The sequence below is a fragment of the Salvelinus fontinalis genome, chromosome 15 (assembly GCF_029448725.1).
Source record: "Salvelinus fontinalis isolate EN_2023a chromosome 15, ASM2944872v1, whole genome shotgun sequence".
Classification (NCBI taxonomy): Eukaryota; Metazoa; Chordata; class Actinopteri; order Salmoniformes; family Salmonidae; genus Salvelinus; species Salvelinus fontinalis.
In genome coordinates this window covers 10,198,847-10,211,906 of record NC_074679.1, presented here as the reverse complement: position 1 = coordinate 10,211,906, position 13,060 = coordinate 10,198,847, and the positions used below count along the sequence as shown (strand labels likewise).

The 13,060-nt window shown below is 42.2% G+C and overlaps 1 protein-coding gene across 1 annotated transcript in view; it reads left to right on the top strand.

Annotated features, from left to right (window-relative positions):
* Positions 1 to 961: 961 nt before the first annotated feature.
* sh3yl1 (SH3 and SYLF domain containing 1) overlaps positions 962 to 13,060 on the top strand; it is a 48,429-nt gene continuing 36,330 nt past the window's right edge. The window contains exon 1 of the mRNA XM_055862681.1: positions 962 to 1,072. Coding sequence (XP_055718656.1) covers position 1,072 — 1 coding nt within the window. The 5' untranslated portion in view covers positions 962 to 1,071. The remainder of the gene's footprint in view (positions 1,073 to 13,060) is intronic.

Below are 13,060 nucleotides of genomic sequence, written 5' to 3'. Positions count from 1 at the left end.
GATATATGTGCTAACACGTGGCATCCCGGCAACTTCGAGAAAAACAATTTTATATCAGAGTTGTGCCTGTTGTTCAGATGCAAATCTGACCTCTCATTGGCTAGACTTTTCCCACTTGCTCCCGCCTCTTCCTGCCTGCCTTTGCAGACATTTATTCCCATTGTTAGAGAAGACAGTCCAATAGCGTGTCAATATAAAAGACAATCTTTGGTTTAAAATCTGAAATTGTTAAAATAGGTGGGGCTTCTAACTTTGCAATTGGCCCAGAAAGTGACCCCCCCCTAATGGTTTCGTTAAGGTTGATTCAGGGAGATTTTTGATTTATTTATTTTACTTTTTTTTAACTCGGCAAGTCAGTTAAGGACAAATTCTTAGCTTCAATGACAGCCTAGGAACAGTGGGTTAACTGCCTTGTTCAGGATGACAGATTTTTACCTCAGCTCGGGGATTCGATCTAGCAACCATTCGGTTACTACTAGTCCAACGATCTAACCACTAGGCTACCTGCCGCCTCAGAGAGACTTGTATTATTTAGAATCCTGTTAACAAAGAGTGGCTTTTCCTGTAGTGGCGGATTTCAGAGAATAATTCCTCAGGAATGACAACGCATTGGTCAACAACACTTTGCTAATGGTAGGCCTACCTGTATATACTTCGGTCTGCCGGTACGCGCACTGCAGATACAACAACACACGTGAGCGCGCAGCCGGTCCTGATGTTGATGGCATAGGCGTCACATTCCCTTATCCAGCTGTCCAGACGCTGCCTGTCTAAAAAGTTATTAAAACGGTCGAAAACAGTCTATAGATGACACGTATACCTAATATTTCTTACCCTTTTCCATATAATTGGAATTCATAGTTCCATACGTTTCTGTTTGATTGTTCATGTGACCATTTGATGTGTATGAGTTTAATTAAATTGAGACGGGGTCTTTCTGGCAGCACACGAGACAGCCAGGGTAACAGGTGTGTAGGACGCTATTTTATTACTTACCTGCCGCAGGTGACTATGGTAGAAGTCAAACAAACTAACTGACGAACTGAAGCGAAACAAGTCACAGTTGATAAAAGTAAGTATCCCAGTTTTTATATAACAATTTATCGCTCATAAAATGTGTTTTGTGGGGTTGGTATGCTGTAGCAACTGTGTTTCCGGACTTCTACTGCCTCCCTCTCGTCGTTGTCTGTGGGAGAGAGAGAATGAGGTGACAGCACGGTCAGTTTGGCCAAACAACGATGAACGTTTTAAAACTATAGTTTGGCTATGATGGCTTTTCTCGCTTTTGTTGAGAATAATATGAAAATAATCTGTTTGATGAAACAGCAGTGTGAATGAACGAACAGGAGAGAAACAGAAAAGTCACGTGATAAGCAAACACGTTGAGGTATTTTATTCACCGAAGTAGGTTTTACATCAGACATTCAACAGGCGTTATTAAATCTCTTGTCATAACGTTTGTATTGATTGTCATAAACCTCAAAACAAGTCGTACTTTGTCAAAACATTTCTTGCCTACTTTTACAACCTAGAAATAATCAAATGTGACCGACCTCAATTTAGTCTTATGTAGCAACATTTGAGTGGGGTGGATTTTGTTGTTGCGTTGTAAAGAATAACCTATCAAAATAAATAAAGTCGCACACCATGTGTAATCTCCCAGCAATTAATTGGTATTTACCAACGTTTCGGCATCACTGTGCCTTCTTCAGGGTAATGTGATGAATACTTGACCCGGGTATTTTTTTATAATTTTTTTTAACCTTTATTTAACTAGGCAAGTCAGTTAAGAACACATTCTTATTTACAATGACGGCCTAGGAACAGTTATGTAGACAAACAGTGCAATTAGTGTAACCAATGACAATAGTGAGGGGTGTGTCATAATGATTTAAGTTAATTAGAATTAATGAATCTTTAAAAAAAAATGGTTTTGGCATATTAAATATATATATATAAATTTATCATATAGAAACATCATGGAATATTGTACGTCATATTAGCATCAACATACATTATTATTTCGTATATCTTTTTTGTTACATGTAATCTTTTAGTTCAACTGTATGTGTGTATATATGTATATGAGCATCATCAACAGGGGTAACATATTAGGTGTACGCTAACAATCTGTACAAATTATTTTTACATATAAGACTTGTTCATAAGAGTAAAGACTCACTGCTATAATAAATACAATTGTATATCATACACTGCATTTGAGGAACAATGTGAAAGTGATTCTGCTTTAAAAGTGGATAAACCTGAAACCCCACTTTTGAGAAAATGGCCTTGAATGTTTTGGTACTCCAACTGGAGAGCTCTTTGTCTAGTCAGTGTCTCTACACCCAGTCAGTGTCTCTACACCCAGTCAGTGTCTCTACACCCAGTCAGTGTCTCTACACCCAGTCAGTGTCTCTACACCCAGTCAGTGTCTCTACACCCAGTCAGTGTCTCTACACCCAGTCAGTGTCTCTACACCCAGTCAGTGTCTCTACACCCAGTCAGTGTCTCTACACCCAGTCAGTGTCTCTACACCCAGTCAGTGTCTCTACACCCAGTCAGTGTCTCTACACCCAGTCAGTGTCTCTACACCCAGTCAGTGTCTCTACACCCAGTCAGTGTCTCTACACCCAGTCAGTGTCTCTACACCCAGTCAGTGTCTCTACACCCAGTCAGTGTCTCTACACCCAGTCAGTGTCTCTACACCCAGTCAGTGTCTCTACACCCAGTCAGTGTCTCTACACCCAGTCAGTGTCTCTACACCCAGTCAGTGTCTCTACACCCAGTCAGTGTCTCTACACCCAGTCAGTGTCTCTACACCCAGTCAGTGTCTCTACACCCAGTCAGTGTCTCTACACCCAGTCAGTGTCTCTACACCCAGTCAGTGTCTCTACACCCAGTCAGTGTCTCTACACCCAGTCAGTGTCTCTACACCCAGTCAGTGTCTCTACACCCAGTCAGTGTCTCTACACCCAGTCAGTGTCTCTACACCCAGTCAGTGTCTCTACACCCAGTCAGTGTCTCTACACCCAGTCAGTGTCTCTACACCCGTCTCTACACCCGTCTCTACACCCGTCTCTACACCCGTCTCTACACCCGTCTCTACACCCGTCTCTACACCCGTCTCTACACCCGTCTCTACACCCGTCTCTACACCCGTCTCTACACCCGTCTCTTGGCCCGTCTCTTGGCCCGTCTCTTGGCCCGTCTCTTGGCCCGTCTCTTGGCCCGTCTCTTGGCCCGTCTCTTGGCCCGTCTCTTGGCCCGTCTCTTGGCCCGTCTCTTGGCCCGTCTCTTGGCCCGTCTCTTTAAGGATTCACATGTGAGGCCATGTTCTAAACAATCAAAGCTTTCAAAACTAAAAGTAGTAGCCTACAATAAGGAAAAGCTCCAGGTAAAAATACACTTCATCTAGTCCTTGGCCTATATCCCAATCTGACTTTGTTGCAGGTCATGTTCTTCACATTACCCTCTCTGGTAACACACTAAATGTAATGAAATCAATGTTTATTCATCACAGGATACAGAGGGTGTAAACGGTACAGTGAAATGTTTACTTGCGTGGTAGCAATATATAAAAAAAAATGTTCAGGTGTAAATATGTTATAGTTATTAGATGATTCTTACCCAGAAACACTTGTTTAAATTGATGGGTCATGTGAAGGAAATGCTGTAACCACTCCCCAGCCACATCTAGCTAAGTGGATGGGTCACTATTCTCGAGACGTACACATGTTCATAAAATACAATAGATGGCTGTAATCACCCCCAGGCACATCTAGCTAAGAGGATGGGTCACTATTCTCGAGACGTACACATGTTCATAAAATACAATAGATGGCTGTAATCACCCCCAGGCACATTATCTGGCTAACTTGATGGGTCATGTAACAATCTGGCAAAGTCTTCTGTTTTACACATGTAGCGACCTAAACAATGACCCGGAATAATCCAAACTCTTACTACCAATACAAACATAGTAATAGCTGTAGTATGAATCTGCAGGTAGCTAAAGCTAAGCAACTATGTTCAATGTTAGCGAGCTATGAAAATATGTCTTTATTTGAATAATATTACTACACAGATCATACATGTAATGTTAGCTAGCGAGCCAGCAAGCTAACATTCTTTAGCTAGCTAACAGTAGGCTTTAACTTGCAATGAAAACAACTTTCAGATAAAATTAGAAATGTATAATATCTAAAAATGTAGCTAGACTCTTACCCGTATACAAAGAGGAATGCTTCACAACTGACTGGAACCATTTAACTCTGTTTTGATTGTAGCTACATCTTGTTTGGTCAGCGTAGTGTCAAGTCACTCCGGTTCACACTGACCGGGGCGTGTGCAGGAAGTAGCCCATCACTTTTTCCTACTGATCTGCCGACAGCGCCTGCTAAATTCAGGACATCAATGTTGAGAAAAGTAGTAAAACTTTTGTAGTTCTTGATGGCTAACATTAAATCTTTAAAAAACGGCATGATAGAAAGAATATTCAACACATACTCATCAGCTCACGTTATAGACAGAAGCATGCTACATGGGAGACCAATCCAAACCCATCTCCCGGCATGTCCAGCCCATACATTTTCTCAGCCAATCATGGCTAGTGGGAAGGTTCCTGACTTTTTCCGTGGTTAAACCAACTAGGCTCGTAATTTAATTTGTATTTACAGATGGAATACAAGTTTGTTATTAAGTTCACGTGTTCCAGAAGTTATTTCTGCCCCAAAAAAACACATTTTGAAAGAACATCTGTTTACGCCTCTCCTGTGAAGTAGTGGCGTGCGACATACATCTAGTTCCCTGAAAAGATTCACAAGTCATATAAAAAGGCATTTAAATCTCTTGTTTTTAACTGTTGCGTTGATTGTCATAGAAACATCAGACCTGCTCCGGGTGAGATCAATCTGAGTCAGGCCTGTAGTCATAAAGCATCTGAGTAGGAGTGCTGATCTAGGATCAGGTCTCTCCTGTCCATGTGTTCTTCATCTAAAGAAAATACTACTCTATGTGCGCTTTCAAACATAGTTCTAATCATTTAGACTTATTTTTATCGTTTGGTTGGTTTCACATTGCCAAATGTCAAACTAACTAAAAGGCCTAAACAAAATCACGTTTGTGCTAGTCAATTGTTTATTGGACAAAATGCTAATGTTAAATCCATTTTAGCAATCGAGTTCACTGACGTCGTGATTTGACCTTGTTTCTTCTGAGTTCCCAGTTGTCTTGAAGGCGCTATGACCATCAGATGCAGGTACCATTAGTCCAGTAAATTTAAAAAAGCAAATTAGTTCAATTGATGCAAAGCTGTGCCTCTCACAAGTGCAACAGCAACTGATCTATTTTGTTATCAAAGCTAGAGTCTTGAAATCTAATATGGTCTGAGAAGAACAATATTGGCAGGCCAGGCATATAGCCAATATGCTGTTATAATGTATTAGGCCTACTGTACAAAAATCAATCCTACAGAATTGTTTCATTAGGTTTATATAAAAAAAAATGTTTTTATATATTAATGTTAAAAAATAAATAATTATATATTTCTGAGCAGTAGATCTTGGCTTTTTGACTGCGAAAGTGATCTTGAATGGCGCTGGAGGGGATGGCTGACGTTTTACAGGCTCCTAACCAATTGTGCTATTTTGGTTAGAGCGTTGGGCCAGTAACCAAAAGGTTGCTGGATCGAATCCCTGAGCTGACAAGGTAAAAATCCATTCCGCCCCTAAACAAGGCAAGTAACCCACTGTTCCCCGGTAGGCCGTCATTGTAAATAAGATATATTTTTTTACTGACTTGCCCAGTTAAATTAAAATGTTTCACAGAGTCGTGGCTGAACATCACGGGTATGCTGGGTTTTCCGTGCATCGACAGAACAGCTACGTCCAGTAAGACGAGGGGTGGGAGGTGTGTTTCTATTTGTCAATAACAGCTGGTGCACAATGTCGAAAATGTAAGGTCGTCTTGTGGTATTGCTCGCCTGAGGTAGAGTACCTCATGATAAGCTGTAGACCACACTATTTACCATGAGTTTTCATCTCTATTTTTCTTAGCCGTCTATTTACCACCACAAACCGACGCTGGCACTAAAACCGCACTCAACGAGCTGTATAAGACCATAAGCAAACAAGAAAATGCTCATCCAGAAGTGGTGCTCCTAGTGGCCGGGGACTTTATTTGCAGGCAAACTTAAATCCGTTTTACCTCATTTCTACCAGCATCTCACATGTGCAACCAGAGGGGAGAAAAAACTGTAGACCACCTTTACTCCACACAGAGACTTGTACAAAGCTCTCCCTCGCCCTCCATTTTGGCAAATCTGACCAGAATTCTATCCTCCTGACTCCTGCTTACAAGAAAAAAACTAAAGCAGGAAGTACCAGTGACTAAGTCACTAAAAGTGGTCAGGTGATGCGGATGCTACACTACAGGACTGTTATACTAGCACAGACTGGAATATGTTCCATGATTCATACAATGGCATTGAGGAGTATACCCCCACAGTCATCATCATTGGCTTCATTAATATGTGCATCAATGACGTAGTCCCCACTGACCGCACGTACATATCCCAACCAGAAGCCATGGATTACAGGCAACAGCTGCACCAAGCTAAAGGCGGGAGCTGGCGCTTTCAAGGAGCGGGGCACTAATCCAGGCGTTTATAAGAAATCCCGCTATGCCCTCAGACGAACCATCAAACAGGCAAAGTATCAATATAGGCCTACGGTTGAATCCTGCTACACTGGCTCTGACGCTGCTCGGGTGTGGCAGGGCTTGCAAACTATTAGACTACAAAGGGAAACTCAGCCGAGAGCTGCCCAGTGACGCGAGCCTACCAGACGTGCTGAATGCCTTTTTTACACACTGAAGCATGCATTAGAGCACCATGGCCTTGTAGCACTCGCGTCAATAGTCATGAAGTGTTTTGAACGGCTGGTCATGGTTCACAACGCCATCATCCCGGGAAATTGTAGACCCACTCCAATTCACATACAGCCCCAACCGATCCACAGATCATGCAATCTCTATTGCACTCCACACTGCCCTTTCACACCTGGACAAAATAAACATTTATGTGAGAATGCTGTTCATTGACTACAGCTCAGCGTTCAACACCATAGTGCCATCAAAGCTCATCACTAAACTAAGGACCCTGGGACTAAACACCTCCCTCTGCAACTGGATCCTGGACTTCCTAATGGGCCGCCCCAGATGGTAACATGGGACCCAAACCGGCTGTGCCATCGTGCATACATTTATTTTGCCCTCCCCACACCAAACGCGATCACGACACGCAGGTTAAAATATCAAAACAAACTCTGAACCAATTAAAATAATTTAAGGACAGGTCGAAAAGCATTAAACATTTATGGCACTTTAGCTAGTTAGCTTGCACTTGCTAGCTAATTTGTCCTATTTAGCTAGCTTGCTGTTGCTAGCTAATTTGTCCTGGGATATAAACATTGAGTTGTATTTTACCTGAAATGCACAAGGTCCTCTACTACGCCAATTAATCCACACATAAAACAGCCAACCGACTCGTTTCTAGTCATCTCACTTCCTTCCAGGCTTTCTTCTCTTGATTTTATATTGCGATTGGCAACTTTCATAAATTAGGTGCTTTACCTCCACTGACCTCATTCATCTTTCAGTCACCTATGTGGGTATAACCAATGAGGGGATGGCACGTGGGTACCTGCTTCTATAAACAAATGAGGAGATGGGAGGGGCAGGACTTGCAGCGTGATCTGCGTCAGAAATATAACTAATTTCTATTTTGTCCCTTGGCAACGCAGATGCTAGTTGGCGCGCATGATCAGTGTGGGTCCAATAATTGATTAACATAGATTTCTAAATTTATTTTGTAAAGCGCACGCGAAGCGAGCAGTGTAGTCGGCCAGTAAGGTTCGGCAACAACACATCTGCCACACTGATTCTCAACACTGTGGCCCCTCAGGCGTGCGTGCTTAACTCCTCTACTTGGCTGGTAACTGTTTGTAATGATTTGTCTGCTGGGCGATGTTCTCAGATAATCACATGGTATGCTTTCGCCGTAAAGCCTTCTTGAAATCTGACAACGTGGTTGGATGAACAAGAAGTTAATCTTTAAACCGATGTATAACACTTGTATTTTTTTAATGAGTATTTCTGTTTTTGAATTTGGCGCTCTGCAATTTCATTGGATGTTGGCCAGGTGTCGTCCCACACCCCCTAGAGAGGTTAACAGCCTCTTCCCCCAAGTCATAAGACTGCTGAACAATTAATCACATGGCCACCCGGGCTATTTGCATTGACTCTACCTTTACTTGTTAATTCTGTCAACCTTCATCATGAGGGAGAGAAATTAGAAATATCTTGAAGATATTTCCTCTGTGTCGAAATTGAGCGCCGGTGCATCCTGTTTCCATTGATCTTCCTTGAGATATTTCTACAACTTGATTGGATAAGATTTGAAATGTCACACACCTGTCTGATGTCCCACAGTTGACCGTGTATGTCAGAGTAAAAACCAAGCCATGAGGTCGAAGGAATTGACCGTAGAGCTCCGAGACAGGATTGTGTCGAGGCACAGATCTGGGGAAGGGCACCAAAACATTTCTGCACCATTTGAAGGTCCCCAAGAACACGGTGGCCTCCATCATTCTTAAGTGGAACAATTTTGGAACCACCAAGACTCTTCCTAGAGCTGGCAGCCTGACCAATCTGGGGAGAAGGGCCTTGGTCAGGGAGATGACTAAGAACCTGATGGTCACTCTGACAGAGCTCCAGAGTTTCTGTGGAGATGGGAGAACCTTCCAGAAAGACAACCATCTCTGCAGAAGTCCGCCAATCAGGCCTTTATGGTAGAGTGGCCAGACAGAAGCCACTCCTCAGTAAAAGGCACATGACAGCCCGCTTGGAGTTTGCCAAAAGGCACCTAAAGACTCTCAGACCAAGATTGTCTGGTCTAATGAAACAAAGATCGAACTCTTTGGCCTGAATGCCAAGTGTTGCGTCTGGAGGAAACCTGGGAACATAGCTACGGTGAAGTATGGTGGTGGCTGCATCATGCTGTGGAGATGTTTTTCAGTGGCATTGACTGGGACACTAATCAGGATCGAGGCAAAGATGAACGGAACAAAGTACAGAGAGATAATTGATGAATACCTGCTCGAGCGCTCAAATTCAGACTGGGTCGAGGATTCACCTTCCAACAGGACATTGACCCTAAGTACACAGCCAAGACAATGCAGGAGTGGCTTTGAGACAAGTCTCTGAATGTCCTTGAATAGCCCAGCCAGAGCCCGGACTTGAACCCGATTTAACATCTCTGGAGAGACCTGAAAATAGCTATGCTGCAACTCTATCCATCCAACCTGACAGAGCTTGAGAGCATCTGCAGAGAAGGGGAAAATATCCCCAAATAAAGGTGTGCCAAGCTTGTAGCATCATACCCAAGAAGACTCCAGGCTGTAATCGCTACCAAAAGTGCTTCAACAAAGTACTGAGTAAAGGGTCTGAATACTGACAGAAATTACATTTACATAACTTATTTAGATATCTACAATTTCAGAAGAGAAAAAATATAGATATATTTTGCGTCATCATCACGGTGTGTCATTTGAGTGAAAAATACAAATGTATACAAACAATGATTCCATTTTAGAATAAGTTGTTACATGAGAATGTCAAGAGGTCTGAAGACTTTTTCTGGTAGATGTTGTCTAAGATGTCTACTTTTCCATCTGTTTGATCAGAAATCAAAGCTCTCATTCCACATTGTTGGGATGGAAAACAATTACAAAAAAATATGTATGGCTTAATTTCTCAAACTCTTAACTTAATTTTTTCCCAATTTGACATGGACTTCACATGTTGGTGCTGATGGGTCCTTTTTTAGATGCAAATTGTCCGTATGTGTGTGTCTCTGACAGTCCACAGGGTAACACACACACACACACCCTTAGCTTCTGTGACATGGACAGGTTAAATGAATGTGTGTAACAGTACTGTAGATCATGTGATCTTACCCAGGCCCCAGTCTCCAGGCCCCAGGTCTTCATTCAGACTGCTTATTATTCATTATCACTAATTAACCAGCTCATTCAAAAACCCTCTGGAAATCTTTTTTTTTTCCCTCGTTCGTTCTCTCTCTGATTGTTCATTAGCCGTGTGTTAACTGTGTATTAGCAGTAATCGGATAGTCATTAGTGTCTGCGTTCATTAGCGTGGTGGTGCTTGACTGCCTCCTAACGAGAACGTCAGGCCTCATTAGATACTAATGGATCTGCTAGACATGCGTAAGCAGGTGTGTTAGTGATGCGCGGGTCAGCTGTTTGTTCACCTGCAACCGCCTAACTACATGTAATAAAGTGAACATCTGAGGCCCGACCTGCTAATATAGAAAGAGCTGTACAGGCAGTGCATTTTTGTTTTTTGAAGCCTAATTTACCGTGCGCTCAAAGTTTTGTGACAGTTATATTTGTGCATTTAACTTTGTCACTCATCATTATTCACAAATTAATTCAGGACTATCCGTAACCATGGTAGCATCCACATTTAATGTAGAAGTGTTAAGAAACATTCTATCCTTATTTACAATAAAAGTGACTCCAAAATAACACCATACATTATTTACTATTAATTTCTATTGGGCACAAAATAATCTGAAACACAAAACAAACAGTAAATGCATCCAACAAGTTTAGTGTCATAAGGTTGATGTAGTCATTGCGTGGACTAGGACTATGGGACCAAATATTGAACTTTATTTTTTTACCACTTTTAATACACAAGTGAATTTGTTCCAATACTTTTTGGTCTCCTAAAATGAGGGGACTATGTGTATTTAAAGTGCTGTAATTTCTTAACAGTTCACCTGATATGGATAAAAAAATACCCTCAAATGAAGCCTGACAGTCTGCACTTTAACTGTTTTATTTCAGTCATTGTATGATTTCAGCAACAACACATTTGTCACTGTCCCAATACTTTTGGAGCTCACTGTATGATAGGCCCTGTTTCTTCTTATAACGTCCTAAACAATTGGTAGGGTATGTGTTAGTCAACTTGTATATCTAAATATAGATGCCGCTTCTCTTCTGTGATAAACTAACGTAAACAAAACACCTGAAACTAGATCATCTACATACTGGTCTTGACAAGAAGAGAAAAGAACTGTTGTGAGGCTCACCTCTGCACTGTTCATAACAGAGTAAATGTGGGGGAGGAGTTAAGAATGTATGTCGCCTTGGTAACGTCCAAAAGCACCTGTCACAGGAAGTCTTTCCATTTCCCCTGAAAAACCGGAACATCTAGTTGTTGGACTTGGCAGAGTCTGTCATTACTTGTTGCCCTATTAGAAGACTAAAATAAACCAGAAAATATGTCGTACATTGACAGATTGAAGCATTCAATCAAGTTGCCAATGACATCAGTAAAGTTCTCTCATATGTATATATTGGAGATTCTTCAAAGTAGCCACCCTTTGCATTGACAGCTTTGCACACTCTTGGCATTCTCTCAACCAGCTTCATGAGGTAGTTACCTGGAATGCATTTCAATTAACAGGTGTGCCTGAAGAGTTATCTTGTGGAGTTTAGTTTCCGTCTCAATGCGTTTGAGTGTCTCAGTCGTGTTGTAGGGGTGGTATCGCCTCATTTGGTAAAAGACCAAGTCCATATTATGGCAAAACGCTCAAATAAGAAAAGAGAAATGACAGTCTCAATGCAGAATATTTCAAGAGCTTTGAACGTTTCTTCAAGTGCAGTCGCAAAAAACCATCAAGGTCTCTGATGAAACTGTCTCATGAGGGCCGCTACAGGAAAGGAAGACGCAGAGTTACCTCTGCTGCAGAGGATACGTTAATTAGAGTTACCAGACTCAGAATGGAATGGAAGACCCAGAGTTACCTCTGCTGCAGAGGATAAGTTCATTAGTTACCAGCCTCCATAAATCGGTAATCAACTGCACATCAGATTGCAGCCTAAATAAATGCTTCAGTTCTTTTAACATACATCTATCTCAACATCAGCTGTTCAGAGGAGACTGCAAGAATCGGGCCTTCCGGGTTGAATTTATGCAAAGAAACCACTACTAAAGGACACTAATAATAAAGACTTGCTTCGGCCCAGAAACACAAACAATGGATATTAGACCAGTGGAAATATGTCCTTTTTGGTCAGAACCTTGAGTCCAAATTTGAGATTTTTGGTTCCAACCGCCGTGTTGCCAAGAACCTTGCCCTCATCCAGGCCAAGGTGGTGAGACACTGTTGGGATGACACCACAGGCCTTGCTGATCTCTTGCCAGCATAGTTGGGGTCCAACATGTACGCTGCGGCGTGTATGGGCTTCAGGCAGAAGTCTTCACGCTTTTTGATGTATTTCAGAACTGCAGTTTCCTCTGCTTGGAGCAACAGTGAATTGGGCAGGGCAGTACGGATTTCTTATCTTATATCTGCAAGCAGTCTGAACATCAGACAGGATGGCATTGTCTTCCTCAATCTGTGCAATGGCTACTGCAATAGGTTTTAGGAGTTTCAGGCTGCTTACCACTCTCTCCCAAAATACATCATCCAGGATCCTCATGATGTCGGACTGTGATATGGCCATTTCTTGGAGAGTCTCCTTCCCCTCCAGGAGACTGTCAAACATGATGACAACACCACCCCAACGGGTGTTGCTGGGCAGCTTCAATGTGGTGCTCTTATTCTTCTCACTTTGCTTGATGAGGTAGATTGCTGCTATAACTTGATGACCCTTCACATACCTAACCATTTCCTTGGCTCTCTTGTAGAGCGTATCATTTGTTTTCAGTGCCATCATGTCCTTGATGCGCAGATTTAAATGCATGAGCAGCACAGCCAATGGGTGTGATGTGAGGGTAGGACTCCTCCACTTTAGACCAAGCAGCCGTCGTGTTTGCAGCCTTGTCTGTCAACATTGAAAATACCTTCTGTGGTCCAAGGTCATTGATGACTGCCTTCAGCTCATCTGCAATGTAGAGACCCTTGTCTGTGGTCTTGTAGAATACTGGTTGAGGGGTGGAGATGTAGTTAATTATTCTTTGCCCA